The sequence below is a fragment of the Vanacampus margaritifer genome, chromosome 2 (genome assembly GCF_051991255.1).
Source record: "Vanacampus margaritifer isolate UIUO_Vmar chromosome 2, RoL_Vmar_1.0, whole genome shotgun sequence".
NCBI lineage: Eukaryota > Metazoa > Chordata > Actinopteri > Syngnathiformes > Syngnathidae > Vanacampus > Vanacampus margaritifer.
The window spans coordinates 36,238,604-36,265,589 of record NC_135433.1 but is presented as its reverse complement, the minus strand read 5'-3'; the positions used below and the strand labels follow the sequence as shown (position 1 = coordinate 36,265,589).

General features: G+C 38.5%; 1 protein-coding gene across 1 annotated transcript in view; it reads right to left on the bottom strand.

The window, feature by feature from the left end:
* Nucleotides 1-3,482: 3,482 nt before the first annotated feature.
* carmil3 (capping protein regulator and myosin 1 linker 3) overlaps nucleotides 3,483-26,986 on the bottom strand; it is a 99,104-nt gene continuing 75,600 nt past the window's right edge. The window contains 18 exon segments of the mRNA XM_077557682.1: nucleotides 3,483-4,148; nucleotides 8,783-8,902; nucleotides 9,100-9,171; nucleotides 10,188-10,404; nucleotides 10,502-10,608; nucleotides 10,842-11,217; nucleotides 13,723-13,891; nucleotides 15,499-15,618; nucleotides 17,829-17,908; nucleotides 18,497-18,684; nucleotides 18,791-18,857; nucleotides 19,533-19,658; nucleotides 22,144-22,237; nucleotides 22,318-22,493; nucleotides 22,890-23,003; nucleotides 24,445-24,564; nucleotides 24,682-24,780; nucleotides 26,433-26,526. Of these exon segments, the coding sequence (XP_077413808.1) occupies nucleotides 4,108-4,148; nucleotides 8,783-8,902; nucleotides 9,100-9,171; nucleotides 10,188-10,404; nucleotides 10,502-10,608; nucleotides 10,842-11,217; nucleotides 13,723-13,891; nucleotides 15,499-15,618; nucleotides 17,829-17,908; nucleotides 18,497-18,684; nucleotides 18,791-18,857; nucleotides 19,533-19,658; nucleotides 22,144-22,237; nucleotides 22,318-22,493; nucleotides 22,890-23,003; nucleotides 24,445-24,564; nucleotides 24,682-24,780; nucleotides 26,433-26,526 (2,380 nt within the window). The 3' untranslated portion in view covers nucleotides 3,483-4,107.

The following is a 26,986-nucleotide window of genomic DNA, read 5'->3' as shown; positions in this document are numbered from 1 at the left end:
TCAGACTAGTAGGGCTGCATAGAACATATTATCTTTTTTTGGGGGGGTTGACTTCACTTCCCCGTAAGGAGCCGTTCGACCGTGAACAGGAGCAAAGTTAAATGCCAAAACGTGGAAAAACAACTTGGAAGGCTGGAGGCTGTTATAGCAGAAAAACATAACCCCCCCCTCTTCTAAACACTTATGACAAAGTTGTGGCTACATCCTCATTATATAACCCCCTCTCCGCTTTGGGCACCTCAGTCAGCCATACAGCCGTGGGTATGTGTTGTCTGCAAAATGTCTCATCTATCGCACCCACTCAATCTCACTCTGACTCAGCCTCTGCCCCACAACCTCACTATCACTGCCCAATCTAAGCACGCCTCCTCACACAGAAAAAGACGGGGAGGGAAGTGAATAGATAGCGTTTATGAATCGGAGAGGAAGAAATAAAACACATCTGCGTCAAGCGGCGCCTAGAATGGAGCCAGAGGAATCTTGTCAAGTGCCTGCTCGCTTGCGTCACATCCCCGCTTTTTAAGGGTGAATAGAGGTACGCCAGGCGCATAAGCTCGGCCCGGAATAAGGAGGCTAGAACAAGTTTTGGGTTTATTGCTTCACTTGAAGTTATAGAAGTAGCTTATGTGAGATGAGAGCTGCAGCAAGTTGAAGCAGGTGCTGCTTTTCCTCAAATAAACTTGACAGAATGTGAAAAAGAGATACAAAAATGAAGTAAAAGTAAAGTAAACTGATCTGAGAACTGTATCAAAAAGACAATTATGCTTAATTTTGACTGAAACTTTCACGTATTTTAATCAATACATTACATTATAATAGTTTTATTTCAAAGATAATCTGTTTTCAGCTTTTCAATATGATTCCTAAAAAATAGGGATGTTATTACTCTGATGAATTTTGCACACAAAAAACTGCCATTTCACTGGCAACTCGGGACGTCGAGATCTACCGTCAAACACAGGCAATTTAGTACAACAGTTAGGCATACAAATGAAAACGTAACTAAACATAATGACTGAAACCGGCAGTGACATGACCTGAATTTGGACGTGCAGTAATTAAACCGCTAACCTTCAGCAAATCCAGTTGTAATGTCATAATTACAGCAAATATGTGTACTACAATTATGTGCCCTTTTGTCTTGGTCCGTCACATGAAATCAAAATGAAATACACTTCAGACACAATGTGAAAAAAAAAATCCAAGGTACATGATTTTTTTCCCCAAGCCACTGAGCTTCAGTAAATGTCACAATGCCAATGTCACAAAAATTTGCATCATGTCCAGGATTGTAACGTCAGCCTGCATAGTGCAGGAATGTTAATAAACAATCCTCCTCTACTGGCAACCCAAATAACACAAACAATGGCGACACATTACATGACACTAAATGCGACACGTCGTGTCACTTGTCCAATTAATGAAATGCTTTGTTTGCTTCAGTGTCACTGCCAGTCTAGCAAATGAGCAAGAAGTTGTTGTTTTTTTTCCCGACCGTTGTTGACTCACGACAGGCACTATATGGACTAAAGGACATCTAGGCCATTACACACAAAGATCATCATTCAGCTTAAATGATTTCTACTTTTTTGGGAGAAAATTCTTCAATAAATCACTACCCTGAAAATCTAAATAAAGATGATCGCAAACATTACTATTTCAACTCCAATTCGCTAAGGAGGCGTGTATGTGACTCAGCCGGTGGGTGGTAGACAGGGTTATTATAGTTTTGGAATTTTCATTTTAGTTAGTTTTTATTTCGTTTTGATTTAAACATTTTGTTAGTTTTAATTAGTTTTCAGGGTGGTTCTGTTAGTTTGAGTTTAAAAAAAAAAAGCTTAGTTTTTGTTTAGTTTTAGTTCATTTCAGTATTAGTTTTCGTTTTTTTAAAATGTGTAATAATTGTGCGCAATATTTGATGAAGATGAAAAAAAGTAACCTATTTTATACCTAGCGTTGCATTTCAGCTCAGTTAAATGACAGTATAAAGGTTTATATTTTGTCCAGAATTAATTTGATAACTTCTCTATTTTTCATAAACAATTAATACGTTTAAAAACACTTTTTTTCCCCAGTTGCTGTCGACTGAAGGTGACATCACGTGCTTGGGAAATAGGTAACGACCAATCACAGCTCCCCTGTTTTCTGAGTTTGGTCAGCAAACTGAACCATGATTGGTCCCTACCTGGTTACCTGAGCACCTGTGATGTCAAAACGAGTTGTTCAAAGCTATTCAGTGTTCATGAAAAATAACGACAAAATACCATCTTCTTACTACTGAAAATGGCTCAATGAGTCAAGTGTGAGTAGGTTGAAGGTTGACATCGTGGACTCACAGGGTAATGTCTCCCTTCAATAATTGCACCCTTCAACAAACTGTCCAAGTGGCCTTGAGCAAGACAGCTTTCTAACATGAATGGCACCTTTCATCATCAGTGAACCGGCCAGCAGAATAAATGTACCTCATTCTTTATTTTCCATCCCCATAGGCAAGACATTTTTCACATTTTTGTCTCTCCCACTGTGGTGCATGCAGGCTCATATCAACTCATTACCACCTTGCCACTGTTGACACAGCAGCCAAGTGACTTACTGCTGACCCATCTGCCACTGCTGTGCACACAAAATAGACACATCAGCACGCATGCACGGCGACACAACACACACATCTACAAGTGCACAGATAGGAGAGCTTGTACGAGTGTACATGAGCTTGTCTCGGATGTGTCAAGATGGATTCTTCAGGAAATGTGCGTGCACGGTCACAATGGACTGACTGTGTTCTGTGATGAAACGGGCCATATGGTGTGGAAAAATAAAAAGACAACACTAGATGAGGTGGATTATTGAAAGCCTGCAAGATCTCTCGCCTTTATCTACTCTTGACTGAGAGCAAGCAGATGAGGTCATTGTCTCAGTTCTATTCTTTGTAAAAGCTGATGGACGTGGGCTCCAGGTGGCGGAGTGGTACCGTCACTTGCCTACGATGCAGGTTGGCGTAGGTTTGCTTCCCCGTCTGGGAGACCATGTTTGTGTGAGTGTGTGAGGTAAAAAAAAAAAAAAAAAAAAAAAAGAGCTGATGGATGTTCCAAAGCCTGACTCATATATGTTTACAAGGCAAGAACTGGAAACGCCCAATATGGCCTAATCTTCTGCTTACATGCAAGCGACAGAAATAATTAATAGACACGCAATTAAGCAATCATCTCGCTCATTAGCAAGTCTCCTCTAGATCTGCTGGCCCGCTCTCCCAAGGCGACCATCTTCCAAAGAGCTCAGCTGAGAATTAACACCATAATGGTCATGCATATTCGTCAACCGTTACAGTGCAAGTAACACTGAGAGTCTGCTGCCCTCTGCTGTTCTGAAACCATAACAAGCCTTACAATTTTGCAGGAACAACTGGCATGTGTGTAAAAAAAAAAAAGAAGAAAAAAAGCTTAAGGACATAATTCAAACATTTCAATGATGCAAGTGAAACCTTGTGTGTAAAGTCATTTTTTATTTATTCTGATTCATTTTTAGAAAAAATACACATTTTCCTTCCAGTAAAATCAGATTAATACGATAACTGATTTTATTACCTTTAAAGAGATGGAATTGTTAGAGCATTAAACACATTTCTCAATCATTTGCATTCAGTAACGCATACCGATCACATGTAACAAATGATAAATTATCACAAAAACGAAAAACAAAACCATGATTGTTCACCAGAAGATTCACCACAAAGGTTAGTGCAGATTTATATTAAACATGTACAACTCCATTTGAATAAATACAGTACAAACTTGTTTTCTTTTAGCAGATTGTCAATGAAGAGTAGGCAGAAGACTTTGAAATAATTTAGCCTCAGTGCATAAAACAACAGTTGCAGGAGACGCATGGAACTATGCTGAACTGTTGTATGAAAGGTGCATTATGAACCTAATGCCCCTTAACAAGTGTAACCACTTGAAACTAAAAACCATACAGCACATGCATAGTCAGCAAAAACTCATGACAAACTAGGTGAAATAAAACATGTCATTAAAAACTCGTTTCACTCCAGTCTTCAGTTTTCCAGTCTTGTTTTCCATGCAAACCTTGGCTGGTCCTCGTGTGATGTCATAAAGCATCGTTGTTACCATGGTGGGGACTTTCATAACCTAAAAAGAAAATATATTTTCAGTGCAAGTGGATATGTACTTTAATAACCCATTTAATAGGTTGGAATAATCTAGACGTTTTAGGACAACCTATTACTGCTACAAGCACAACTCCAATGAAGTTGGGACGTTGTGTTAGACATAAAAACAGATTACGATGATTTGCATTTGCATGTTCAACTTGTACTGTATTTAATTGAATAATCTTCAAAAACAAGATATTTAACTCTTTCACTGCCACTGACGTTTAAAGACGTCAAGTAAAAATCTACGGAGGGCCGCCAATGACGTTAAAAGACGTCATCCAATTATTATTATTATTATTTTTTTTAAATGGGTGGAGGAAAGCCTTCCCCAGCTGTGTTGAAAGTTTCAAGCAGGTCTAGTGAGCCTAATGACTATTTTTGGCCCCTAGATGGCAGCAATGACTCTCTTTTGACAAGATTGGGTAGGCGTCAGCAGAAGACGTGAGGCGGGGCTAGAGTGTTGAGGGGACAATGGCTGAAGAAGCCATAATGGCGACCGGTTGCAAGCAGCTCACGGTCGAGCCGTTTTTTTCAAAGACGAAAAGCATCGACCAACGCTATAAAGAGCACATTGATGACGACGATGATCATCATCGATGATGATGATGGTGTCTCTGAGGTTGACGGCGAAGTTGGAAGCGTTGACGCGGCGGCTATGACGACGTCATAAAAGGTTCACGGGCTAGCGATGCCAACACCGGAAAACTCGGAGCACAACCGAGCACGCTCAGGCAGACGTTCAATCGGACGACGAAGAGTGCCCCGAGTCCAATGCATATTCCTCGGAGGAGAGTGTACAGTCTGCTACTTACTATTCCCCGGAAAAAAAGGCCGTCTGCACGCGAAACGGACAATGGAAAGTGAAAGTAATCTGTTGTGCAAACGCTGCTCCCCTCCTTGCACGCAGGAGAGCGTTACAAAAAGAAAAACTGTATTTGAAACACCCACATAATTGTAAGTAGTACCACAGTTGCACATATTTGTAAATAGTTTGCGAAATTGCTTTTGTCAAATTGTTACACTGTTAATGGAAATAAACGTATTTTGCAAACTAAAAACACTTTTTTATTGTTGTTGGTGGTGTATTACAGAAGTAAAGCACTATTTAGGTGTTTGTGGCATCATTCATGGACAAAAAGAAGTGTACAATTCACTAGAGTGCATGAAATAACATCGTTTCACAAAAAGCTCTTTTTCTCCGCTTTTTGTTTCAAAACAGCATTTCGGTGAAAGTAACCATTTTCTATTGTTGATTACTGAAGAACGGAATAAGGTAGAAACAAACTTTTTTTTTCTGATGAAAGATGAGAGTTCAATCTTTCATTTGGTAGTATGTGTGTTTCCATAGTCCAAACACAACATTTTCTGTGGACCTTGAAAGATCAGTCAAAATGCTTAAATGGGCTGGCACTGGCGACATCCCGTTTCTGAAAACGTCTGGCAGTCAAAGAGTTAATGTTCAAACTGATAAACTTTGTTTTTAGCAAATAATCATTAACAAAAAAATATGGATAGGGTCCACGTTTACCACTGTGTTACATCACTTTTTTTTTTAATGTGGACTCGTCAGACCACAAACCCCTTTTCCACTTTGCATCAGTCCATCTTGGATGAGCTCGGCGCAAGAGAAGCCGGCGTTGATAAATGGCTTTTGCTTTGCATGGTAGAGTTTTACGGAAAACGTATTTACTGACATTGGTTTTGTGAAGTGTTCCTGAGCCCATGTGGTGACATCCTTTACACATTGATGTCAGTTTTTAATTGCAGTGCCGCAGTGAGGGATCAAAGGTCACGAGCATTCAATGTTGTTTTTTTTCCAGCCTTGCTGCATACATACAGTGGTTTCTCCAGATTCTCTGAACCTTTTAAAGATGTTATGGACCGTAGATGAAATTCCCAAATTCTTGCAATTTTACGTTGAGGAACATTGTCCAACATTGTCCTTAAACGGTTTTGTTCAAATTTGTTCTCAACGTGGACCTCGCCCCATCTTTGCTTGTGAATGAGCAATTCAGGGATCCTCCTTTTCCACCCCATCATGGCACCCTCCTGTTCCCAATTAGCATGTTCACCTGTGGGACGTTCCAAACAGGTGTTTGATGAGCATTGCTCAACTTTGTCAATCTGTTTTCGTCACCTGTCCCAGCTTTAAAGATCTTGTCTTTGTAGTGTATTTAATTCAATATAGTTTGAATAGGATTTCCAAATTTTGTTTTTATTTACGTTGAACTGAATGTCCCAACTTTTTGGGAATTGGGTTTGTATCGTCATATCAAACTTAACAAAGCAATGATAAGCAAATACAAGAGGAATTTGATGTTTGTCTTGTTTTGCATTGCCCAAATGGCCAAACAAGAATTTCCACATGTGACATTCAGTTTCTATAACAAACAGGGAGCACAAACATGACCGTACAGGGAATGCATGTTGACAGAGCATCACACGTTCGTGAATAACAGTTTTAATGCCATCCCTTGCGACGTGTCGACTTTTAACATTCTCCCATTGATGCTAATTGAGTCCCCTGCAGCCTTTGCATGCGAACTTCCAGATTACTGGCAGAGATAATTTGCAATACATTTGCCTCATGTTTCTATTGCTGAGGGCTTTTCATCTTCGGTGGCTGACAGCTTAGCGTAAAAAGTCATAACATGCCCGCCAATTACTGCACCAATGAAACATTGCAGAAGAATCAGATGCTATTAAAGCATCAATGATACGTTTTGTGGCCCAAGAATATAAAAATATTTCTTCACTCAAAATGAAATCCGGTTGCCATCTGAATTATAGCTTTTAAAAACTAAAAACAAGCATATATGAAGTGCGTCATCGACTTTGGAAAGGAGAAATATTATGGGGGAAACTTTTTAATTGCGGTTATACAATTAGTTGGGTCTGTGGTGAGCCCGCCCACCCATCAAGTGTGAAATTAAACAACCAAGTACTTCTTTTGTGTTGATTTTCTTCTGAAAATGTTTTTCCCCGCCCATGACCCAATCAGCTAGGCTAGGCGAAGATCCAGAGGCACTTCTAAGTAATTGGTCTGAATGACTATCATCAAAGTCATCATCGTGAACAAACAGGCACATCCCCCTCGGGTATGTTTGCCCTATTACTCTTTAAAATCCAAAAGGTAAGCAGAGCTGCATCAGGTTTTATTGGATGAATGGATTAGCGTTAACCTTTGATAACCGGCAGATACTTGATTGTTGTGTGAAGTTATCAAAACCTCGTTGAGGAACATGGTTCGAGCGTTTTTTTTGGAACTGTTTTGAATTGTGAAAAAAAATTGTCAGATAAGTACATTTATAGATTAGACTAGAGCCGCGTTTCCACCGCAGGAACTTTGGGGTAAATTTACGGGGCCAGCCCCGTATTTGCGCATCTGCACTACAGGAGCCTTCCCAACCGGGCCACATTTACAGGAACTGACGGAGACGAGCGGAGGTCCTACTCAAGGGTGGGTACACCGCCGGCCCGATAAACTCCCGATCGTGCTGATTGGCTAAAAATTATTTAGTACAAAAAAATTATCTTACCTTCATGCGCGACTATGATGCATTCTCGGCTTAAGTTTTTTCCACCAAAACAATTCTCTTAATAATCCTTTGTCTATTTATGTTCCTCTCCACTGTTAGCCTTTTCAAATTCTTCATCTAGACACAGACTCCTCTCACTCAAACCATCCATCCATGCCAAGTACATAAAATAAAAAGTAGAGAAAAACAGCAACCACCTAAAGTTTTTCTCTTTCCTCATTGTGATTTTCGTCGCGCGGTGCTTGGGTGACGTCACGGGAGAAACCGTCGCACGGCGTTTACGTGTCGACCGCAACTCGTGACGTCGCAAAATGGTCGTACTCCGCAGTGGGGAGACAGCCACAAGCGGGCCGGCTGAGAGGACGGTTCCTGTGAAAGTCCCTACCCCCTCCCCATACCCGAACGTCGTGCGGTGGAAACGCGGCTTAGGAGTAGTGTTGGCGGGTACCAGGTAGTCCCCAAGGATCACAGGCCTGTTCTAAAAATAACTTACTAGAGCAGGGACATTGCAATTTCTTTGGAATGTTATACAAATGATTAATTGAAAATGATATTGAATGAATAAATAAAATGTATATATAAATAATTATGTAATTAAATTAATAATAGGAAAGAAGAAAACGATGGGAAAAAAATATATAAATAATGATATAATTAACTAAAGAAAATGATTTAAAAAATGACAATGAATAAATAAGTGAATAAATATGAATAAATAGATGTTGAAATGGTATTTATCAGTTTCATAACCTGTTAACTGTTGAGAATTAAAGGAAAATTATGATCAGTGTTTTCACAATGCTGACTAATCAGATATTAGTAACAACAAAATTCAAGCAAATTTGCATAAATTGAATATTTCAGAAGTGTGTATCAAACTGGTTGCCCTTCCATTAATCAGTACTCAAAAAGCAGCTGTCAGTTTCAAAAAGGTTGGTGACGCCTACAACAGACAAAATGATACATTCTGCAGTTGCAAAGTCAAGTACTTTGCAAACTTTCCACTGTCACATGACTGTCAGGTCACATTTTTGGGAGGTGTGGGGTGGGAATGAAATACAGTACATACACCTGGTCCCAGCGGGGTAGTCCAGAGATCTGTTTCTGTTCTGTGGGAAATACGTTTTTTTCACAGAGAGTCTGGGATCTGAAAACCTCTCCAGATCATAGTGACTGCCCCGCTCCATGCCTGAGGGGAAATGACCAGCCAACAACATGCAACAACATTATAAACATGGGAGTAAAAAAACTTAACAAGTCTTGAGACAATTAAAAAAATAGTGATGTATTCCATTCACCCATTAATTTGACGTACACACATGCTGAATGACATAACATGCACAATCATGTGCGCATATCAGCCAGCGTGCCGTAACAAAGTAATACCTGTGTCAAATGAGCTGGACTTTCTCGTGCCACGTGATGGGGCCGGAAATCCATTGCTGTCTTCGTTCTTACCTGATAGGTGCGACAATATCCATTATCAATACATTCATGTAGTGTGAAGAAAAAACCTTTCCAAATCAGGTTGAGTGAAGACATTTACTGTTGACTTATAAATTAACCAGCTCAATAAGCATGTTCCTCTGTGAACATATTCATCACAAAATGCGACCTTTATCAAGAAATGCATCGTCATAGACAAAAACAAATGGTCATTAGACCAATTCTGTTCTTATAACAAAATGCAGTGAAAATTTCAATGTGGAATGTTTCACTATAACTAGAGATGGGCCAGTAGTGATACCAGGCATCAATTATCATTTAATTTTCTATTCCAGGGTATCGGTACTAGTGACGACGGTGACTAACGGTTTTTATGGTTAAAAAACAACAACACAAAAAGTACTAATAATAATAATAAAAGTATTAATTTCATGCAACTGTAAGTAAAATTTCTTATATTGGGATATATAGGTGCCTCTTTAAAATGATCTGTTACTGTTTTTTTTTGGTTTGGGGGGTGGGGGGGGTTATATTCAAAAGTACCAGTGTATCAGTGCTTCGTATCAGTGGCTACTCTTGAGTAAAAAAAAAAAAAAATAGAGTCAAACATCACCTGCAGTGAGGGTTGTTGCAAGATGAGAGTTGTAGAAGCTCAAACAAAAAGATTTGTTAATCAGAGGCAATTTTCCCATGAGCAAACGGCAGGATGGCTATGCATCATGTTGGGAGCAGGTTTTAACCACAAAACAGTGCTCTAATAAGCTCTAAAAATGTTTGCTTTAATGGGCTCGAGTAACTTTTAGAGCAGAGTGGCCATTAAAAGTTGCATTTTGTGTTGAACACTTGTAATGCAGTTATGCTGATTTACTGGTAGGTATTTTTTTTATTGTCAACAACTTATTGCACATCTGCACAAAAACATAACCATTAATAGAAACTGAACTTGTAGTGTTGAAACGTGATCAGTTTTTTTTAACTACTCTAATATAATTGATGCCATCTTTACTGAACATTAACACTTTTTATACCTTCACCAAGAATGCTGTGTGCAGCCGAATCCATTTCAGTCTTGGCAGGTGCTGGCGGGCTTCTCCACTCACCGGTGGCGACTTCCTCGTGACTGACAGACTCAGCAAGAGGCGCACGCCTCGGGGCATCACTTCCTTCTTGACTGATGGGGGAGATTTGGGGAGAGATCGTGGGGGTTTCCGGGGAGGTTTTCTCTCTTGCGAGGTCCAGACTAGGCTGAAGGTGGGATTAAGTGTTTGGTTAGGTGACGGTTTTTATAGCAGGAGGAGCATAAAAGCAAAAAAAAGGCTAACGTTTTTGTTTGTAAACACACCTTGACAGGAATAAGAGGACGCTGCCCCTCGGGTCCTCGCGTCCTCTCCTTTTCCTCATGTTTTCTTTCAATCTGCTCTTCTTGTGCTTCCAACTTTCCTGCCGCTGCTGGAAATCAAAACAGGTCTCACAATTAAATGTTAAAAGTATATATTTACATATATATCGCTTAAAGCCTTCAAGTCTAACACAATTGTACAGTAAATGTTTATTTGTTTACTCATGTTTTTTTATGATAGATTTTAACGCTTAAATTAACATCAGTATATGAATGTCAAATATCAAAGACACAGACAACCTACTTGCACAGAGCACATTTCATAAAACGGCATTTACAGTACCTAAACTCTCCTGCAGGTGTCTCTGCCTCATGGCGGCAAGACTGGGCTTGGTGCTCTGAGGTGGTGGATCAGGCCTCAGGCCGCCGGGAGTACCGCTTGCGCCTCTCTCGCCACGTTGAGCGTCCTCGTCAGAGTCGGTCTGCAGGCCAGTCAGAGGCATGATCCTCTCCTGTCTGCTCGTTTCCACCGTCCTGTCAGCCTGCTGCTTGGAGGACGCCTCCTGTCCGTTGGTGTGATTGTCTGCCGGGGCCTCCCAGGTGCCGGTTGACCTGTCAGAAGCTTCCTCCATCGCTTTGGTGTCACAAGTGCTGCTAGCATCCGATTCGTCAATGTCTGCCCCAATGCAGCTGTACACCATGCTGACCAGGTCTGTGGACTAACCAAGGACAAGACATGTCAGACCACCAGTGATGGGCAGTAACAAATTACAAATACTTTGTTACTGTACTTGAGTTGATTTTTTAGCTTTCTGTAATTTATTATTATTATTATTTTTAAATACCTCCGCTGATGATGACTTGACTGAGAAATGTAAAGTCAACCATGATTATATTTTGATTGTCTTGATCAGACAGGAACACCAGCGGCAGGGTGGAATGTAAATGGGACAGCATTAATCGCTTCAGAGAAGCAAGCTATTCCCCATCCATGGCCTTGTTCAAGAGAACTGTTGAATTGTACTGTAATTCTCTGCCTAATCTAAAACAACAACCTGCACAGGTAAGGACAACTTTTTTCAGTTATCTCTAGTTAAGCATTTGTTGTTGTTGCTCTGCTTACAACATTAGCAAAGCTATGTGAACACATTGTTTGGATACAGTAAAATAAAAGTCAAGCCAACAATAGTTAGCGGATGGTAAAAAAAAAAAAAGGCATGTATGTATGTTGATTTATTATTATTCTCAGTACAAACACTAACAAGAGGGAAACTACCGTATACTGTGTGAACAGTATTTTTATCTTTGTGCCAAATTATCAAAACAGTAAATATAACAGTGCTTATTACTTTTGTATTTAAGTTTTCACTTCTTTTTTTTGGGGGGGGGGGGGGGATAATTGAATTGGCTCTTATAATTTTCCGTTTTTTGTTTTGTTTTACACAAGTATCTGTTTTGCTACTTAACCACAAAGTGTGAGTAATTTTGCCACGTATGCAGAACGGAGAATGGCGAGCAAGGAAATTGGCGTATCTGTTAAGTTCTAATTTTTTGTTTTGTTTACATTTGCCAGTTAGCATCTAGCAACAGCAAAAGCCTCAATCGCTTGCACAAACGATGTCAATGAAGAAAAGTAAGAAATAGTGTAGGTCTCTATCAAGGAAAGTACCACCAAGTGGAATGAAGGAAGAGAGTACATGTTTGATGTGCACCAAGGTTATTATAGTTAATCAAAAATGAAATAACATTTGTTTTTTGTTTTTTTAAAAGTGTTCTTCGTGTTTTCATCAGTTAATATCATTGAGCTAGCAGTGCTCATTTAAAATGCATTTATTTCAGTATTACTGTACGGCTATGCAGAAGAAAGAAGGTTGAATAGTTGGCTGAGAATTGCAGTTTACGTTAGTTTATTACACAATACTTAGTGGGCTATTTTGTTGTCTTTTATGCTCCATATATAAAAAACAACAAAACACACACACACACACACACGCACACGCACACGCACACGCACACGCACACGCACACACACACACACACACACACACACACACACACACACACACACACACACACACACACACACACACACGCACACGCACACGCACACGCACACGCACGCACAAACTTTATAAAAACTAACTGAATTTTGGAAACAAAATTCTAAAAAACAAACAAATAAACACTACATTGAAAAATCCTAAAGTATTATAAGCCTGGTGTGCACACTACCGCCAAGGTCATTCTCCATATTAATTAGAACAGCAGTTCAATCAGAGCAAAGCTTACATATTGAATATGAATGAAAAATCCTCACCGTTTGATATGCCAGGCATTTTTGACCAACTGAAGTAGCTTGAAAAACGGCATCTGGCATTTCCAAACCATATCATCTTGCAAACCCGATAAAAGGGCATTAAAGATTGTAAAAAAGAAAAAGTGTGGAATGCCTTGAAAAATCATTCATACCCTCCCTCTGACTGATGATACCTTTGAACAATAAAATCCCTCTGATGCTGTGGAAGCTGTCTGCAGGCCAACAATGTAAGGAAGAGCGTACTAGAATACTGAACTTTCATTGGAGGGCACTATATATGGTGATTGTGATGTGATTGGTTAAATCTGAACACTGCCACATCCGCAATTATAAAAAGGTAAGCACACTTGAGCAACCACATTACCTCAGTTTATTTATACTTTTTACTATTTTTTTCCCTCATTTTTTTTTAAAAAAAATCATGTAATCCTAGTATTTGAACTGTGTGTACACTTTTTATATCCACTGATTGAGATCCAATGTAAAATACAAACGGGCCATAAAGGTAGGAATGTGACAATATACAGTAGTGATGGGAAAATGAAGTTTCATGAACCACTTGCGATATTTTTGGTTTAAAGAGCACCATCTAGAGGAGTAAAAAATATTGCAAGTGGTTCATGAAGCTTCATTTTTCCCATCACTAGTATTTGCTAATTTAAGTGTTTGTTTGCAATAGTGTGGAACTATATAGGCAGCTTCTGTATGGGACCACATCTGCTAGATAAAAATTAAGGTAAAACCCATTCTGAACTTATAACTTCCTATTAATGAAGCAATCTTGGGTGAAGAAGTAAGTGTGCTTAATAAAGAGATGAGTAGTAAAGGAAAACAATGCAAACTTTCTCAGTGTGCTTTACTGTAACTAATTGTAAAGATTGGATGTCTGTCGCCGCTGAGACTGTACCTGTCTCTGAATGAGGGAGGAGGGGCTGGTGGGCCTCAAGCCTTGCACGGGAGCACCCTGTCCGACCCGAGGTGAGGGCATGGTCCCGTTTGCCCCATGCACAGAATGATCTGCTCTTCCAGCGTCCTTTGGGTGCTGAATCATCGAGTACACATTCTCTGAAGTGCTGCTGGATCAGGCAGGAAGAAGAGTTGGAATAAATTAAGTACTTTAATGGGGGTAACGGACTGCACCTAACAGGCCAGCAAAGAGAAGGAGAGCATATCGAAATTGATGGTATATAAATAGAAGCCTATCCATTTTCTGTGCCATTTATCACAGTATTTTAACCACACTGATTATTTTTCTTCAAATTCAAATTTATTTTCATCCTCCTAATGTGTTCTTCCACCTACACATTCAGCAACACTAAAGAAATGTAACTAAAAGACTACAAATCAACGTTTCAAGGATTAAATACCATTGATCAAGAATTTATATTTGCACTTTATCCACAGCCCTTTTTAAAACCTATAAAGCCAAACGTATCATATTAAATGCAAGACATTTTGAGCCCTCTATTTCATGAGTATAATATTTTTTCCCATTAAAACCCTGACGTATATGATCGGATACATGCATTGCACAGATAATCCATTAGAGGGCAGTATCACCCAGCTGATGGCTTTTTCAGAAACCTTCTGCTGATGGCTTTTTCAGAAAGATCGCCCCAATTGAGAAAGGAGAGACACCTATACTTATTAATAGTGGGAAATGTTCTTTCCGATTTTTATATTTTTAACAGTTATAAATGTACGAAATTGTGACTGGATGTATTAAATATGACAAGTCAGACGCTACTAACAAAAAGTTAGGGATATTTGGCTTTCAGATGAAATTTCAGGACGAGGCTAACATGCATTCAAACCTTAACGGGTGACCTTAATGTGACCTTCTCGAAGCTTTTTAATGCACATGTCCAACTGTTACATGCTTCAGTACTTTTTGCACAAGTTACTGTTATCCGACGAGGAGCTTCACGGCAAAATTCACAAACGACAATGTTACAGCTCATGGAGGTGGCATCATCAGGGAACGGCTGTTGGAGACTGGTGTACCTCAAATGGAATGGCCTGCACTTTCTCCAGAATCCTATTGAAAACCTGTGGGATCAGCTGAGTCGCCGTGTAGAGGCGGGAAACTCTGCACCCCAGAACCTCAATGACCAGAGGGCTGCCCTTCAAGAAGAGTGGGATGCCATGTCTCAGCAGACAATGAGTCGACTTGTGAATAGCACGAGACGTTGTCAAGCTGTAATTGATGCTCAAGGGCACATGACTAGTTATTGAGACGTTGACATTTTTTGTTGTTAACTTTGAGTTTGAATGAATTGTTTGAGACGAGGAAATCACCAATGCATCCTTCTACTTAAATGTGTTACTTTCATGATATGATATCATTGTAGCGTGAACTTTTTACATTTCCCATAAATTTTACCTGAAAGCCAAATATCCCTAACTTTTTGTGAGTAATGCACGTGGAAGTTGATTCAACAAAACAACAACATTTTTTGTTTGTTTGTTCAAAAGGACCAATAAATACTCTATTTACAAAGAATACAAATTTTCTCTCATATATTTCACAGTTCAGGCTTTAGAGGGTTGAGAACAATTAAAGGTTGGCGATTATTTTCTTATTCAAATTTTACGGAGGAACAAAATAACATGCACAATGTGCTAAGAAATGAATAAGGACTATTTATGCATTTTATCAAGCTGTGTGCTAAATAGCACTTACTCTAAGTCCTGGCTTGATATGGTGGAGTTGCGGTTCTTGCGGAAACCAGAGAAAATGGACAGCATGCTGCGTCTTTTTTTCCTCCTCAGGGACTGAGCCTGATGGATGGATGACAACTGACTGAAGGAGAGAGAAAAACATACAAGGCTCATTTAGAATGTGTTTGCTCTCTAATTTGAGACATAAAACACCGATTCAGCAATTAGCATTCGAGGAACATAAATGGTGGAGAATCACCATTCTAGTTGCGCCTATCTTGAAGCAATGCAGAAATAATCAATTTTGACTACCTGGCAGCAAGCAGCAGCGGGACCAATTATTTCAAGCCCAACTAGTTTGTTGCCTTCGACATTTTAGTGGAGTACTATTTTAAACTAAAAATAGCAAACTTTGCTGTAAATATTGCAATAAACTAGACTGGAATGGTAATGCATTTGCACTTGTGTATTCCTGAAACTTCACGACTTTCAGAGAGGTGCTGTCAGTTGTTAGATTGCCTGCTGTTTAGCCCCTTACATATACTGTATGTCTCCACAATAATAAGTCGGCTGGAGTTACTTTATTTTGCTGTTTGGGTTATGCATATGAAAGTGAAGAGGTTAAGCTTGGAGCCTCACGTGCTTCCTTTATGTTCCACTGTATATCTTTTTTTAAATGTTTTAATTACTTAGAGAGTGATAGATTTAAAATTACACTGAAAAAAAAAAAAGAGTTTTGTTTGTATTTTCTATCACATAAAACAAAAACCAACAGTCAATAGTGGTGATGGTATTGTTGTGAGAGCACATAGGTTAATCACCGCAATGTCTTTTATTGTTACTTTTTTTTTTCTTCCTTTTTGTTATTCAGCCTATTACCGGTTTACTGTTTCTTAGTAGTGGCTTGTTATGGATGCATGTACGTGTCTCAGATTTTTGGATCGGATGAAAATGCTCAGTCATTTCCATATGAAAGCCAATGACAATCAGTGAAGAACACAAAATCTCACTTGTTTGGGCCAGTATTTAACCGAACAATTTCCATATAAATTTTCAACTGGGCAGGCCTAACAGATGGCAAAATTCATTCTGCTTCAATCATTTATTTTCTTTTTTGTTTTATTTTGCACTGCTGATATGAAAACATTGTCACGCAGCCTTGAAGTTGTTGCCAGTGGACTGTCCACGATTGAACTGCATATCTGAGTCACAAATGAGTACAAACTAATCTGTTCTATTCTTGGTTGAAAACTTTTTTGAAAAAGCGATCAGTAATGTAGCAAGCAGTAATGTCATAAAATCCACATTACACTGGCATATCGCCTTATAATACAAATATGAGTGTAAAATAAAAAGTCTACTATAGTCTTAATGTATAAATACATTATATCCACACATATTGTAATTTAGGAAGCAGTATTTTACTGGAGGAAATAATTATTTTCATAAAATTGGGTATGTCTATGTAACGTGTAACTGAAGTTTTCAAAATGTTTCCATCATAGCTGAGAACCAGTAATGGCAAAGAATAAAATTGTGAGAAACCCAACTCAGTGTGATGTAATAGTAGCTGCGCATCATCAGAGGGTGAGTACATAGTTTTTCTTTCTATTATACAGCAGTTAACGTTTTTTTAAACAGTTGTATGTAATGCCAAAATGATCATTTTAAACATTGGCTGTACTTAGTAGATAGGTGAAACTTGTACAGCCATTCAAAGTAATATGGAATGTGTAATGTGTTGTTATTTCTTTTCGTTTGCTTATGTGCTTCCTTCCTACAAAGTAAATAGTTCTAAATAAACGGTGGTAAATTGTAATTGTCTAATAATGCCTGCCGATTTTAGCATGTAGCAAAATTCGAACGATTAGTACGCAAAATGTGCAGATGAGCTATTTGAGAGCAGTGTAACAGAGAAACGTATAATCACCTGTTTAAGCAGGTGATCTGGAGTCACCACCGCGACGTCGGGGTATTTTGTCTTTTATTACAAGACGGTGTGCCTTTTAATGAGTTTTAAGCTGTGATTTACAGGCTGCACTACATTGTCAAATATTGCTGTTTAAATCACGGAAATTATTAAAGCGTCACAGCAAATGTAGTTTCAGAAAAACTACTTAAAAAAACGTATTCAGTTTATAATAAAGAAAAAATAGCAATAAAGAGTTAAAAAAAACACCTATTTGAGAACATCTGATAAGTAATTTGATCAAAATTACACTCACAGTTGTTTGGCTGACGTAACTGCTACTAAATATCATGCTGTAAGTTATTACTATTTTGTTTTCAGTAGGTGCCACAGAGGTGGTGAGATCGTCGAATAAATCTTGAATGATTTCACAATGCAACTACCTGTCAGGGAGAACTCTCTTGCTGTAGAAGTCTGGCAATCCATCCTCCAGTGTATTGACTCCTCCATTCTCAAAGTAATGCTACAAGCAAAAGAAAGAAAAACAATATATCAAATAACCAATCAACACTGACAGCTGCAAGGCCACATTAGCATAAAAATAAAACAGCAAACAAAATGCAATCCGCTTTTATAAATAAACCTGAATCAGGAAGGAGGCCTAACAAAATATGAAGTGATTTAGAAGAAATCTTCAGTTAAAAAGTTAGAAGTTGCCTGTTGGCCTCCAGCAGACAACTGCACATGAGCGCGACTATTTGCACGACACAGGCAACAGCTTCTGAATTCAAAATAAGCTTATTCTTGGAAAGTGCCACTGGCATCCAGAATTAAATTAATGCAAATTTGACACAAAGCAAGCAAATGTCTCAACAACATTTTATCACCTGAAGGATCTGTGGAAAGAAGCGCTGTACACAGATATAGAGCACATATCAAATTGAAAGCGCTCCGTGGTTTACAATCAACACCAACACACTATATCAATGATGATGATGATGATGATGATGATGATGAACCTTCAGAAATTCTGCAAAAAGCTCAAGGCAAAGTTGCATCTAGCTCAAAAAAGTTTTCGAAGTCCCTGCCATATCATTTGCCATGAACTCACAGATTCTGGGGGAAGGTGACCTGCTCTGTGTCTCCGTGGAGGGCGGGGCCTTACGTGGGTCACATGACGCAAAGGCGAGCCGTTGGTGGGAAGGGTGGACAGGCACTCCCATGATGCTGAGTGGGAAAGATGGGAGGAGGGTGGAGGAGCAGAAGGTGTGGGGGAGGAAGTGGGCTCGTCTCCGAGACCTACAACAAAGCCAAACTGATTGTTGTCATGCTCTTAATTCAAATGTATTCAATATGTTGCTTTGCTACTTCATTTAAAAGAAAGTCACCAAGGTAAAAGCCTCACTTGGTTTGGTGGAGACGGGACGGATTCTTCTGGTTCTGGAGCTTCGCTTCTTTATAGCCATGGTGTCCTTTAGGCAAACAATTGCATCATACGTTTGTAGTGCAATTGTAATAGTTACTAAAATCTTTAATGTACAGTGTTGTTTTTGTTGTTGTAGATTTTTTTCAATGTTCATTCATTTTAAAAACACGCTATTACTTTCAATATTTTGCAAAAAAAAGTTCTATCACATCAATGTATTTAAAAAAATAATAATTATAGGTCTAGTAATCACTAATTATATTACATGGTTTGCAGTGCGCCTTAAAGGAGGCTAACATGTTTCACCGCCATCTTTCTACTTGGTGGTAGGCTTGCTGTCTCTCTGAGGCACAGCAACGCTTTCATCATAGCTCATTGCATTCTATTATTTAACCACTAGATGGCATTCAATTATACACACCAACCCTTTAACATAACACAAGTCAGTCATTGATGTTCACAGTTAATACTGATTCTGTTAAAGTATGTGCTTATAGGTGAACATGGTTGATGTCAAGGAGAGGTTTCTATTTTCTAGAATTTAAAACTCAAAAGATTGGTCAGTGCTTGCCAAAGACGACAGTATATTGACTTAGAACTTGGAATGTTCTGAAAGTGTAGCCAATGGGAAGACCCTACATGTTTCACAATTCAGCTCACAGGCATCCTTAGAATTCAAAAATACATTTGAGTCACTGCAATCAATCAACGGTGCACTTACTATTCCCAGGTTGACGCCCACGTCTTCATCTGGGAATTCCAGAGACTCCACGACTCGGGACTGTCTGATTGTATGTCTTCCTGTCCCCACATCGTCCCAGCACTTGGCCTGAGACACCTGCCGCAGCTGACGCAACACATGTAAACATTCTCCTCATCACATGCTGGATACCATTACACTCTTAGCGGCAACTGGACCAACAATACTCGGGGATAAAAATGATCAAAATTGTGGAGCTGACCTAAGAGAAAAGCAATTTCTTGACAATCAAAGGGGAGCGATTCATGAGAGAGGATGGATTGCAGCAGACGAGCAAGATGAGAATGAGATACAAGGCAAGCAAAAAGTAAACAAAATGTAAAATAAATTTCAAAAATAACGTGGAAAGTGTTTTTACTCGACATCCAACTCACTCTTTTATTCTTACCTCATTTTTCAAACTAGGTGTTATGAAGATAAGAACTCATTGATTCCTCTTTTTGGACCTTGGTTAACAAATATTCTTTATACGAATGTAACACTTCACAGCCAGTAATGACATGAAATAATAAACGTACAAGGATTTGAATCTGGTTTGAATCAAAGCGCTCCAATTCAAGCGCTAAAAAGAATCTGACTGGAATGCTGGGAAGAGTTTTATATTTGGGCAACCGAATTTAGCAACATCAGAGAGCACAATACAATATTTGAAAGTGAGTTTTATACCACTGAAAATGTGACAATGTCAAATAGGCAATAATACTCAGTAAATGGCACAATTTTAAGCATGTGTGTCTCTAATGTTGGAAAGTAAATACAGTACAAGGTATGTATATTTTTTTGGGCGTCACCTGTCCCCAATTTTTTAATTTATTCCTTAACCAACACACACACTTTCAACGTTCCAATCTTGTTTCACTGTAAAACATTGAAAAAAATATGTGAAAGAAAACAAATGCGTTGTTTTAACTACCGGTAGATTCAATGTTGTAATCTTTTAAGTTGTTTTTAATTTTTTTAAATGCGCTCTCAAAGATATTCTAGCTTTCTTCCACATCCCCAAAACATGCATGGTAGGCAATAAGGCACTTTTGTCCATAAAGGTCTATATGTGTTCTGTGATTGACTGGCATGCCACCTCTCAACCCAAATCAACTGGGATATGCTCCAGCTCACCCATGACCCAGATGAGGACAAGCGCTATTAAAAATGGATGAGCGAGTGAGCTTACAAAGGTCAGAGTAAGGAAAAATATAGGTGAAAGGTCCTCTTGTGACAACATGAAAGTAGCTCTGGCTAAATAAGCTCATTCGCTCCTCAAGTTCTGTATTGTGCAGAAAGTACTTTTGGGTGATTGTGTTTGGATAGAATTCACACTGGAAGAGCACACACAGACTTATATCACTGGGGGGAAATACTGAGGTTAACTCACAATTTAGAAATGGTTAGTTGAAAGGTTTATTTGTGCTTCTTGGTCCATCAAAGTTGACTCAAATTCGGATCGTAATTTAGAATCAACCCGTTGATTAACAGACCAATAACTTCAACTGTTGATGTTACTTTGTAACAAACCAATAAAAGAAAGAAAAGGAGATAATTAAGATAGAAAAAGAAAGATAGAAAAAGAAAGAAAAAGAAAGAAACCTTCATTGACCTTGTGATAGAGGATATCTTGAGATATAGTCGGTGGAGGACTTTTAATAAAGGGTCAGCCATCAATTTTAACTGAAGCAGTACGTTTGGAATAACGAGTCCCCTGGTATTTTTATTTGATTGGATGTTACACCACATGACTATTACAGTATTTGAAGTTATTGCAAACACAATAGCTTACTGGCCGCCAATGTTGTTAGCAGTAAATTTCATGCTTATTTGTAACCATGGCAAGTAGACGTGCCTCATCTATCGACAGCAAAATGACTACAAAATATGTGCATGCTATAAAAACAGGGAAGCAAGGCCATCTATTTCTTTTAAAAACAACTATTTCTACTGCAGCTCTGTAGGGCAATCAATAAAAGTGTGTTATTGCCTAGACTCAAGAATAATTCTTACACTCGCGTTGCTTTTTAAGTGTATTTTTTGCTGCTATTCTATGAAGACTGATTGGACCTCTTTTCTCTTTCTGTGTGCAAAAGTCTGGAATAATCCCTAAATTTTATAGCACTGTTACTTTTGTATAATGTAATTTGGTCTGTTGGATCTGATGGTTGTCATGTCTAATGTTTCATTACACCCCCAAATGAGGTAAATTCATTGGCATGAGCAGGAATTATTAATGCATTTTTGAGTCTTAAAAATTTTGTTCATCATGTAGTAGTTGACTAACATGATGTAAATATGATATTCATATGAACAGCTTTGCATTATAGAAGTAGTAGAGTTACAGTTCATATCATAACATTTGGTCAACTTGTATGCTGCCTAAACATTTTTTGTAAAAATGAAAAACGTAAAAAGTAAGAAAGTGAATTTTACTGAAGATGATTGTGAACTAAGAAAAAACATTGGCTGTAAATATTGCAGTGATCAACTTGCTTTCACAAATTTTCATGGCGATACTATTAAAAAAAAGTAAATACCATTGGTTAGTAGAGCTCTACAAAGAAGTCATGCAGAAAAGGGATATTACCAGTACCAGCGTTTTATGGGTCGTGTAAAGTTCTTGCAGAATCTGATCCACAATGGAGTTGGTTAAATAGGACACAACGGACAACTTCACCTCCCTGAGAAATACAGAAGGGGTGAAATGGTGCTGGGATTCTTTGAGTCACAACTTTTTTTTCCCATTAGTGCTTATCCTTACTCGAGGGCTCTGTTAATATCCTCGGACGCTCTCTCCATGAGAGCGTTGCGTATTGAAGAGCGAGGGATGGAAACCTGCTCAGAGATGGATGAGAGAGGTGGGCTGAGTCTCTCGGCAGCTGAGCAGGACATGGGACACAACTCACGGCACAGAGACACCATGGAGTCCACCACCACCTGTCAACAAATGTCACCATTTCTTCAGTTGTCATATTTCAATTACAAAGTACATTACTGTCCTGGCTTTACAACAAAGATGTGCATAAATGCAAAACATTTGCTGTGTTTGTTCAGAAGTCATTAAATGTCAAAAACACAACTTTGTGTGTGACAACAATGTGAATGTGAATAACAAATTGTGTTGATGAGCTAAAACAACAACAACAATAATTACTCTGAATGATCCTTTGGGTGCACATTTCAATTATAAAGCCCAATGGGAACACGATAGAAGTAAAAACATACTTTAGAAAAATTAAATGTAGAGCCACATGGTTAGGTTGTCTTTTTAAATGAAACCAGTTCTACTATAAATGACATATCTGGTAATTTACATAGTCACACCCAGCCTACCTGCAGTTCTTTGTCAGCAGCCCTTGCTAGCTCCCCAGCTAGCGTATCCAGTCGTTGTCTGACTGGGCCATCCACTGACAACACATGAGCCAGCTCACACAGGGAAGGATACAGCTAAGATGCACAAGCCACAGGAGAGAAGAAGTGAGATTCAATAATGCGGAAAAAAAAAGAAGAAAAGTCTGTGAGGGCAGGAGCAAAATTTTAAATCCAATACAACTCAGTCGTAGACAATTCGGTTACATACTTTTGAGCTGCTGAATGCAGAAAATTCAATTTTGAATCGCTACTGCCGCCTGTGGCTGAAAAATGAAACTGCACGCACCCTTCTTCACGTACACAATGCGCACATGACATCACGCCCGTAGGCATAGGATAAGAAATTCAAACCCGAATCCAGTCTGAAAACTATTGGCCAAAGGCTTGCAGGATTACACACTGTTAACAGATAAAGTGTTAATCTACTAATTTCAGGATGTTTTCATAAATGGTCAAATATTATTGCTATAAGCTATTGTAAAAATATTTTTGGGCAAATTGTTGCAAAGAGCATCTTTAAGTATCAAGTAAAAAAAAAAAAAAAAACTTTTAAAAAATCTTAGGAATATTTGACACCACTCTTTTTCAGATACCAGTACGGGTACTCAACTATTGAGTAGTCACCGATACAAACAACCAATACCACTAGTACTTTTGTTACATAAAAAAAAAAGACAGGTAATTTTAAACCAAAGACCTATATATTTTTCCTTAAAATTGCATGAAATTAACAACCATTTTCTCTTATCCTTTTTTTTTCTTTCATTTGTCTGTTTATAAAACAGATTTTGTATAGAAACACAATAAAATTAATTTAAATAAATCAAAATATGTGCTTGTGTGGTCCACCGTGGCGAGTACCGATACCGATATCTGGTAATTAATTATCTCCCACTAGTCTAAATATGGCATTCTGATTAATATTGCGTTTGTGGAATATGAATTAAGTGTACAAATCCTACTTAAGAAAAAAAAAGGGCTCAGGTAACCATCCCTTCACCTGTTTTCTAGGTTTGGTCATGTGATGTTTGCAAGCGGAGCCCTTAGGACTTCCCCTATCACATATGGAGCAACATGGTTTTGAGCAGTGTAAGCAGCATTCACACTGGACCGGTCCTATACTGTACTAAGCTTTGGGGCTCTTACCCTTCCCTCCCCCGTCCAGTGTTGTCTTGCAGTAACACTGCTCTGTATTCATGACTTTGTTGTTTATTTTTTGTTTACTAATAATTTGTGTGAGGAACAATCGTGTTAATCATACATGGTCGACCATGTGTGTTGGCCTATTAGCAATCATGCCGTAACAAGGCCCACTTTTTCCAACCGTGGTGGGCCAAGGAAGTTTATCACACTTCAAGCAGGCATGGGAGTGCTCAATCTAGTTAAACGGTCTGGGGTTTAGGTGTCAAATGGCCCCAGCCCGATACGGATTGCATCCTGGAGCTATCAAACACATTTAATAGGCATGGAGCAAAGGAAAAGGGCTTCAAATTGAATGATGGGACACCTCACTTACAGCTCTGGAGTTTTTGGCTTCCTTAAGGATCTGCCTGGCTGTTTGGACCTCTTCTGCTTCCTCGCAGCCTTTCAGGACACCAACCTGCTGTTGCACCCGTACACACAAACGTTCCATCACCTACACACAAACATGACACACACACACACACACGTTAATATACACGATTATTGATTTAGAGGTCCATTCTCCTCTAGAACCCAAACTTGCATTTAGATCCTGCAGACAAAGACAGACCTGTTCAGCTGTACTGGTGACGAGGCCCTGGTGCAGCCTAAGAGCTTGCTTTTGAGAGAAGCTCTGTGTCTGGTTGTTTCTAAGCAGGGCTCGCTGGATCTGCCATTAAAAAACACACACACACATAAATACACGCACAGAGGACAGCAGCTGTTTACAGAGTATAGCTTGCGAGTGGGGGAAAAAAAAAGAAGGCAATTTGCATGGTAATTAGAAGATTGAGGAGAACTTTGATCCCTGCAAATGAGCTGGATTTCTTTTCTCAGGTGGATATGCTTGCTCTTTAATGAAATTATGTAATTGCAGATGGAATGAAGTGTTAACAGACTTGGGAACGACAGTCAAATGATAACCTTACTAACTAATGCTAAATAATGGCAACATATTCTGTATATTTTGAGTCTTACTAAAGAAAAGATGCTCTCATACAATCATTTCCTGAATTGCCATCAAGCCTGTGTTGTATGAGATTTGACGGGAGTAACTGCCAAAAACTAATCACTGCAATAAAACTTAATTTACCAACAACATGGCTTGGTTTAACGGAAGTATCGTGTGCCCACTGTCAAATAAGATTATTTGCGTGCAACTACTGTACTGCTGGCAAGTTTAACAAGTTGAGCGGCTCGGAATGATAAAGACATGGAAAACGTTTAATGCTCCTTGCCATTTCATTTCAATTTAGACAGCAGCCACATTACGGCCGTGCAATAATGAATGCTTTTGAATTATCCTCCTGTTGTGCATTATCATAATTAGCAAAAGAGGCCGGAACCGAAAACTTTGCCAGAGCCACTAATTTTGCACAAATTTAGTGAATCATCGATGTTGCCAAAGTTGTATGCAAATGGTTAAGAACAGTGCCACCATATAGACATTTGAGAATTCATGGATAACAATAATTATGATTTAGCTCGAAACTAAAGTAATACATTGTATTCAAAAGTTTCTATACACAGTATTATAATAGCAATGACAGAAACCGATATAAAAAAAGTTGTTATGCAATGCTGTTAATTTAGGACAGCTGTGCTGTAAAATTTACAGTGGCTTGTGGGCGACTAGATATGATCCGCACTGTATCTATATAAAGATGTGTCATGTCAATAAAGATGTTTTATTTCTTTATAAAAAAATATTATATAAAAAAGTAACTTTTGGTTCAAAGGCATTTCTGTGGTTGACCTCAAAATGAGTGTTTTTGATCAAGGCCAAAATACTGTATTCAAATATATATATATTTTTTAATGATTAACATTTTTTTTTTTAAATGTACTGTTGAGAAGAAGCATGTTTAAATATATTTGAAGGGCAAAGATTAAATAATCATAAAGTGTGACCAGAACACTGTAGGAGGAAAAAACATTGTAGACCAAAGTTATTTCATAATGCATTTTCATTTTGTTTCTAAATCTTTTAGATTGGGTTTGAACTTGAACTGCGCAAAATGTCATAACGAGAAAGTCAGTCAACGTTGAATGAACCCCTAAAAACAAGCAATAAGCAAGCCACTTCATTGCCATATTTTCTATAGAATTCATGAAATATACAGGTAACGAAAGTAACTAGGAAACGAGTTGCAAGGTCTGCAACGTCTCATACAGAAGGAAACAATCTTAATTACAAAAGCAAAAACAAACTGAAGTCATTATTCAGAACCGCGTCTTTTTTCGGTCCAAAAAGGCAATGTGATTATTCACTGCCTCAGCCTGTATGCCCCCGCTTTGAACATTTCAAATCTTTTTTCTTACCTTGGTCAGAGCTTGGTCGGTTTTCTCTGGGGCATTGCGGTACGCCTGTGTGGCATCACTGAGGGGGAGGGGCATGTACTGCAGTGTAAAGTTGCTAAAAAGTAGACAGATAAGAGACAAAGACTGTGTAAATACATTTCACCACTGGAACAATTTGAGTTACTATGTTAGAGAGAACAACTTAATTTAATGAAATGTTACATACTTCAGCAAAAAATTACTTTTTGAGCTCAAGTGACAAGCAGAATGGCAGCTAAGCTAGTTTCCAACTAGCGCAAGGCAAACAGAAGTCTCCATCTTCATGCAGTGCTCCTTTGTCAAACTGCACTAACAGATGGGACTTAATTGCATGATACCAGTCTCAGAATATCCAAAGTACAAAGTTCTTTGTTGAAAAAAATAAAATGCTTCTTGTTAGCAGCTGAGAGTTACAGACTTTCTAAAATAAATTGGCACACACCTATATATATATATATATATATATATATATATACACACACACACATATATACATACATATACATATATATATATACATATAAATATATACACAT